The following is a 7,900-nucleotide window of genomic DNA, read 5'->3' on the forward strand; positions in this document are numbered from 1 at the left end:
TTTGAAGGAGCCCGTTTGGAAACCCTGGCCCACTTTTAATCTTTGGGCCACTTGTCATTCCCGGGTAAGTAATCGGGGGGATCATCAACTGGAGATTCATTTCCGAGGATCCCCCCTTGGCCAAAAAGGGGGTATTTCCTGCAAGAAAAAAGGTTTAGAATAAAAACAAGGAAAAACTTGCTCCTGTTTTTTTTTTCCAGGTCTACTATCTTTTTCTCAATTTATATAATCTGATATATTAATTTTTACCTTCTATGTATTTTGCTTTTTTGGGGATATAATCACTTTTATACTGAAAAACTCTGGGGGGGAAAAAAAAAGAGAGAAAATAGAGAGAGAGAGGGGAGAAGGGGAAAAGGGGAGGGGAAAAGAGAGAGAGAAGAGAGACGAGAGGGGAAGGAGGGGGAGGGAGAGAGAGAGAGAGAGGGGAGAAAGGGGGGGAGAGAGAGGAGAGAGGACGACAGGGCAGGGCCGGGCGAAGGCCGGGCAGACAGAGACCGAAAGACGAGGGCAGAGCCAAAAGATAGAATAGAATAGAGATTTGAGACAGAGAGCAGAGGGAAAACACAGAGACAGAGACCCGAGAGAGACAAAAAGAGACAAAAAGAGAGACAAAAAGAGAGAGAGAGAGAGAGAGAGAGAGGGGAGAGAGAGAAGGACGGGGAAGGGGAGAGAGAGAGAAGAGAGAGAGAGAGGAGGAGAGAGAGAGGAAAAGAAGAGAAGAGAGAGAGGGCAGAGGGGAGAGAAGAGAGAGAGACAAAAGAGGGGGGGACAGGGGAGAGAGCAGAGAGGGCGAGAACAGAGAGACAGGAGACAGAGAGACCGAGAGACAGAGGGCAGAGAGAATAGAGAGAGACAAAACAGAGACCCCCAAAAACAGACTGACAGAGACAGAGAGGACTGACAGAGGAAAAGAGAGAGACAAAGACAGAAAAAGAGAAAGAGACAGAAAAGAGAAGGAAAGGGAGAGAGAGAGAGAGGAGAGAGGAGAGAAAGGGGAGAGAGGGAGAGAGAGAGGAAAGAGAGAAGGAGAGAAAAGGAGAGGAAAAGAGAGAGAGAAAAGAGAGGAGAGGGAGAGAAAAGAGAGAGAGGGACAGAAAAGAGAGGGAAAAAGAGAGAGACAGGGGAAAAGGAAAAGAGAGACGAGAGACCAGAGGGCGAGGAAGAGAAAAAAGAGAGAGATAGAGAGAGGGAAAAACAAAAGACAAAGACAGACTGACAGAGGGCAGAGAAAAGACTGACAGAGAAGAGAGAGGGCTGACAGAGGGAAAAGAGAGAGAGAAGAGAGAGAGAGAGAGACGAGGAGAGGACAGAGAGAGGAGAGAGAAGAGAGAGAGAAAAGAGAGAGAGAGAGAGGGGAAGAGAGAGAAAGAGAGAGGACAGAGAGCAGAAGGAGAGAGAGAGAGAAGAAAGAGAGAGAGGAGAGAGAGGAGAGAGAGAGAGAGGGAGAGAGAGGAGAGAGAGAGGGAGAGGGGGAGAGAGAGAGGAGAGAAGAGAAGAGAGGAGAGGGAGAAGAGAGAGAGAGAGAGAGAGAGAGAGAGAGAGAGGAGAGAGAGAGAGAGAAGAGAGAGGAGAGGAGAGAGAGAGAGAGAGAGAGAGAGAGAGAGAGAGAGAGAGAGAGAGAGAGAGGACAGAGACAGAGACAGAGACAGAGAGACACAGAGACAGAGAGAGAGAGACACAGAGACAGAGAGAGACACAAAGACAGAGAGAGAGAGATACAGAGACAGAGAGAGAGACACAGAGACAGAGAGAGAGACACAGAGACAGAGAGAGATCAAAATACATAATATATATCATAGATATACCTTTTCTATAGGAAATTGTTTACACTCTGGACAAAATAAACAGTATCGTCAAAATAATCTCTAAAAAAGTAATAGCATCAAACTGAAAGCTTTTGAAAGAGACTGATATAATCTCTAAACAACAGAGATAAAAATGCAAATAGGTAGCCTACAGCTTCTTTATTTCACATTTCCTTGCATAAAGATGAGAGTAAATACCTCCTCCCCATTTGCATTAGTAGTAACCTGCTGAGCAGACAGACTCTCAGTGCGGGCAACTGCAGCTGCGAGCTTGTCAACAGACAGATCCCGTTTCACTCTGCAAGTGACCCGGGAACGTCCCAAGTCAAACACAATGCTAATGAGTCCGCGGACCCTGACCAGTTCCTCTTCAACCTGTTTGCGGTGCTCCTGAAAGGAATATTAACAACAGATTATTTTTTTTCTCTTAAACTGGTGGCTTTGTAAAAATAACAAATATAGTAGTGACCATGATAAGAGTCTGTACAATGAATCTGGTAATACAAGGTTATGTATAATCAAAAGAACTTATATACTACTTTCAACATTACTTATATTAAATTCAGCTATCCCATCACAAGTAAAATACAATCATCTATTTACTTGACAATCTTTACAAAACTATTACACCACAGCACTTAAGTAACTTGAAAAACTAAGAAACAGTTTGCAAAAGATGTAGGCCAAATTAAACCCTTTGAATAAACAAAAGCACATGCACATACAGGGGCAACCATTCCTTTAATGAAAAGAGTGACAATCTTTGCTTTAGAATTGTTTGGTCCCAAGAAGCCACCTTTCATTTCCGTAGGCTGACGCATTTTTTTCTCAAGTCTGGAAAGCTGAAAATATCAAAATGTAAAAAAGACATAGCAAAGATGTTTTTGACATATAACCTGGTCCATTTTATTCTCCAGTCTACTTAAAGATATATAATCAATTCACTCTACAGTAGAGATTGTGACCAAAGCAAAATGATATATTACTATAATAACAAAGGTAAGAAATTATATATATATATATATATATATATATATATATATATATATATATATATATATATATATATATATATATATATATATATATATATACTCTGATTAAAGGAATTTGAACTAATAAAAACTTCAATGATGAAGGAAACATTACTCTATAATCAGAAAATTATATTCATAATCTTTCATAGACTTACTCTATCAACTGGACTGTGATTAGAAATTAGCTTTCCAAATTCTATTAACAATTTGAAAAAATAGCTAAACCTTGGATTACCTCTTCATCTGTAGACAGAGATCTACTGCCTATGCTGCTTCTTGCGGAGTCTGCTTTCTTTGGAGATCCCTCAGTGTCTTCAGTTTTCTTTGGGGACCCTTCTGAACTTTTGCTTTCAACACTGTCTGTTCTATGTGGGGGCTTCTCTAAACAGCCTTTGTTCATTTGGGAAGCATTTACTGAGGAGCTTTCATCATTGGGATTTTTCTTTGGTGCACTGTCTACACTGTCTGTTTTTTTGATCTCTTGTTCTGGCTGAGAGCTGGCAGTTGGAGTCTGGGGACTGCGAGGCTTTTTCATATAACGCGCGTATTGGAGGCTTGTAAAAAGAGCTGCTGCTTCGTCACGTAATTCATCGCTGTAACATTCCTCGTCCCTGAAAATACAACTTGAAAATTTTCTGTGCTATCCCACAACACAACCTATTTCATACCTAAGTGTCTTATATACATTCGCCTTTGCATTCTAAAAAATGAAATATCACATTTAATCTTAAAAATCAACAGATCAACATAGGTTCACAAAACATAAGAACAAATCTTTAAAAAAATCTTACTCTGTAACTGCTTGCAGTGATTCAAGAACACCAAAAGTGTTTGCTAAGGATTGTCTGCATTCTATGGCTTGTGCAATAAGGGATAATGTTTCTATTGCTGCCTTCACCAATGACCCTTCTCCTTCAGCCACAACATATGCCAAAAATTGGATACACGTAAGATCCTGCCCAAAAAGAATTTTAAAATACTTTAGTCAAAAAGAAGAAAACTAAAATATTAATAATGTCTCCCTTTACTAATTACATTAACAATAAATCCTTGACTATCAATGCACGTAATGACATCAAAACCTATCATGAAAAAACTTTTCATTCCTACAAATAACTTTCAAAAACTAAAACTCTGAAAAATACAGTGCAACAACCTTCCAATCATGCAATCTTGAATATTTTCTGTGTCCACCATAAACATATCTGCTGCAAAAGATCAAAACATATGCAGAGGTTAAGTGACATCTGTTGAAAATAGGAAATCAATGTCAAGCCAAAAATGAGATCAATCGTTTCCAAATTATCTTAACGTAAAGAACACAAAATATTAAGGTACTTGGACATAAGAATAAGGTGTAAGAAATGTAATCACATCCCTTCTTTCCCAAAATACCATATAATGATACACAGAACCTATGCAAGAAAAAATAGTCATGAATTAAAATTATTAATGTATCTTGTCAAAAATAAATAAATCACCTTGACACTTTCCTTCAACATATAAAAAGATACAGAATGAAAATAATTTAAAAACTTGGAGCAAAAAAAGACACATTTAATGTTATCTTTACTAATTATAGGAGACAATGACTAATCTAAACACGTCACATATGGTACTGATTCAAATATTTGATTGAGGATGAAAGCATTTCACAATGAATTTCATGGTGAAAAGCAAATAACTTGTAAGGAGATCAAATAATTATAAAAAATAAGTGCTTGTAAGTGTTGTGTGTGTGTGTAATGTAGTGTGTGTGTGTGAGTTTGTAAATCTGTGTGAGCTGTGTAGGTGTTAAGGTGTTGGTTGTATGTGTGGGTGTGTGTGTGTGCATGTGTTCATTCTGTTTTTGTTTGTGTGTTGTGTGTGTGTGTGCTGTGTGTGTGTGAAAGTGTGTGTGTGTGTTTTGTGTGCATATGTTAGTGTCCAATATGTGTGTGTGTGTGGTGTGATATACATATATATTTGAAATATATATATGAATATATATAATATATAGATATGTATATATAAACATATATATGACATTATGTATATTATCATAATATATGAATATAAATATATGTAGTAGTGAATATATTATATAATTATATATATATATATATATATATATATATAAAATATAATAAATAAGTATGATGTATGTGTATATGTGTATGACTGTATGTTATGTATATGTTGTATGTTGAATGAATGGGTGCTATATATATTGTATATATATATATTATATGTATATATGTATTATATATTGTGCATATATTATATAGTATTGGGGTTTGTGAGTTGTGTGATGTAGTGTAGATATGTTGGTGTGTTGAGGAGATGTGGAAATAATCGTTTGTATTGTATGTACATTATGATATATAATATATATATATACATATCATATACATATACATATAAATAATACTATATCATCATATATATCATACATATATACATATATATATATTATATATCATAATAATGATATAATATATATATAGGTAATATACATATATATATCCATTATAAGGATAGCATATTAATCATACATATACAGCATTATAACATATTAATATGATAATATGTATATATATATTCATATAGTATATGATAAATCTCATTCCATATGACAGATAAGTATTGGATATGACAACTGTAATCACATCCACAACTAGTGAGCGTTGCAGTCACTGCACATCGAGTATTATCATTAAAACGAATAACATCGATGCCTATACTCCTTAGACAGCGTTACTGGTCCAACCTTCTGAAATATACATAGAAGATATATACCTAATAATAACACTGGTACCTCTTGATAAGATACTGATTGGATAATAGTATCAAATAAGTTATGCTTATATGACAACATGGAAAGACTACACAACGGCATCTGGTCAAGGCGGCATTCCAAACCGGAACGCGTTTGTCCTACCCTCTGAAACATAGGAAATAAATGTTTTGTACCTAGTAGCCTTGAAGAATCCATTCGGAACGGAAGAATAAGTAGTATATGATAACCTAAAGTACATCACACGGCATATCTGATATAGGTATCTGGTGGCCGCGCTATATTATACCTTTGGGCAAGACTTCCATCATAGTATACACTATCAATTAGTATCATGCTGTCCAGCTGGTATAAATAAGAGACATATTACTAAAAAGTAAAATCTTAAAGAACAAAATATATAATATAATAATATATATAATATATATATATTTTATAATATATACATATATATTATATTATATATATATATGATTGATATATATGATATATATTGATAATATTTACTTATATATATATTATATATTATATATTATATATATATATATATATATATATATATATATATTACTATATATATATATATATATATATATTTTATAGTATGTTTATATATAGTTGTATATTTTGATATATATTGTGTATTTGTATATTAGATTTTATATGTGTTATATTGATATATTAGTATATTATATATTTATGTTAGTATATTTAGTATTGTATGATATAGTGATGTTGTTGTATATATGTAGTGTTGACTAGATTGTCTGTATAGATGTGTTGTTATAGTTGTTGTGTATTATTAGTAGGTGTGGTGTGTGAGGTGTGTGTGTGTAGAGTGTGTGTGTGTGTAGGTGATGTGTGTGAGGTGTGGGGTGTGGTGGTGTTAGTGTGTGTGTGTAGGTGTGTGTGTGTAGGTGTGTGGTGTGTGTTGTGGTGTGTGTGTGTAGGTGTGTGGTGTGTAGGTGTGTGGTGTGGTGTGTGTAGTGTGTGGTGTTGTGTGTGTGTGGGTGTGTGTGTGTAGGTGGTGGGGTGAGTGTGTGTGTGTGTGTGTGAGTGTGTGTGAGTTGTAGGTGTAGTGTGTGTGTGTGTGTGTGTGGTTGTGTGTGTGTGTGTGTGTGTGTGTGAGTGTGAGTGTGTGTGGTGTGTGTTGTGTTTTGTGGTGTGTGTGGTGTGTGTCTGGTGTTTGTGTGTGTGTGTGTGTGGTGTGTGTGTGTGTGGGGGTGTTGTGTGAGTGTGTGATGTGGTGAGTGCGTTTGAGTGTGAGTGTGAGTGTGAGTGTGAGTGTGAGTGTGAGTGGGGAGTGTGAGTGTGAGTGGTGAGTTGTGTGTGTGTGTGTGTGTGTGTGTGTGTGTGGTGTGAAAGGGAAAACAGCCACAGTAAGAAATGAAAATAAATTGTGATATTTCAAACTCTTGATGACTTCCTCTTCAGTATATAGGTATATACATATAAATACACATATATATATATATATAATATATAGTATAGAATATATAACACATATCGTATATAATCTATATAATATATAATACATACATACATACATACACACACAAACACACACACAAACACACACACACAACACACACACACACACACACACACACACACACACACACACACACACACACACACACACACACACACACACACACACATATATATATTATATACACATATATATACAAATATATAAATATATAAATACATAAGTGTGTATTATATATGCATATCTTTAATATACATATATATATATATATATATATATATATATATATATATATATAATATATATATATATATATATAATATATATATATTTATATATATATGTATATATACATACAGACACAATTCTGTAGGGGATCTACTTCTTGTAAACCTTTTTATAGATTACATTGATGTTCCATTAAGTATTATGCAATAGTCAGTTGCTGACAAACCTCTATTATGTATGTTCTGGCAAATCAGGCCTTGCACAGGGACATAATATATGTGGTTCGGGAAAAAAATTGTAACAGTGATTGGTGCAGAACACATAGTGATGAAGCACTTCTCTAATTACTACCATTATTCTTCCTATAGATGCTAAGTACTGACAAAATCCACTGTAAGTGGTCAGCACACATCACAGCCTAAACAATTCATAAATTATATAGAAATGTTAAACATAACATTCAACATATATAACATCTAGTAAATGGTAGTTCTATACAAAAATTACTTATTACCAATGCTAATGAATGATAGCCATCTGTTGACACTCCAATGGTACT

General features: G+C 35.1%; 1 protein-coding gene across 1 annotated transcript in view; it reads right to left on the minus strand.

The window, feature by feature from the left end:
* Positions 1-1,952: 1,952 nt before the first annotated feature.
* Positions 1,953-7,900, minus strand: part of LOC119578443 — a 6,452-nt gene continuing 504 nt past the window's right edge. The window contains exons 2-8 of the mRNA XM_037926025.1: positions 5,866-5,966; positions 4,327-4,338; positions 4,002-4,092; positions 3,637-3,800; positions 3,081-3,456; positions 2,534-2,650; positions 1,953-2,198 (exon numbers count right to left, since the gene is read on the minus strand). Coding sequence (XP_037781953.1) covers positions 1,968-2,198; positions 2,534-2,650; positions 3,081-3,456; positions 3,637-3,800; positions 4,002-4,092; positions 4,327-4,338; positions 5,866-5,966 — 1,092 coding nt within the window. The 3' untranslated portion in view covers positions 1,953-1,967. The remainder of the gene's footprint in view (positions 2,199-2,533; positions 2,651-3,080; positions 3,457-3,636; positions 3,801-4,001; positions 4,093-4,326; positions 4,339-5,865; positions 5,967-7,900) is intronic.

This window comes from Penaeus monodon, chromosome 11, assembly GCF_015228065.2.
Source record: "Penaeus monodon isolate SGIC_2016 chromosome 11, NSTDA_Pmon_1, whole genome shotgun sequence".
NCBI classification, from domain to species: Eukaryota; Metazoa; Arthropoda; class Malacostraca; order Decapoda; family Penaeidae; genus Penaeus; species Penaeus monodon.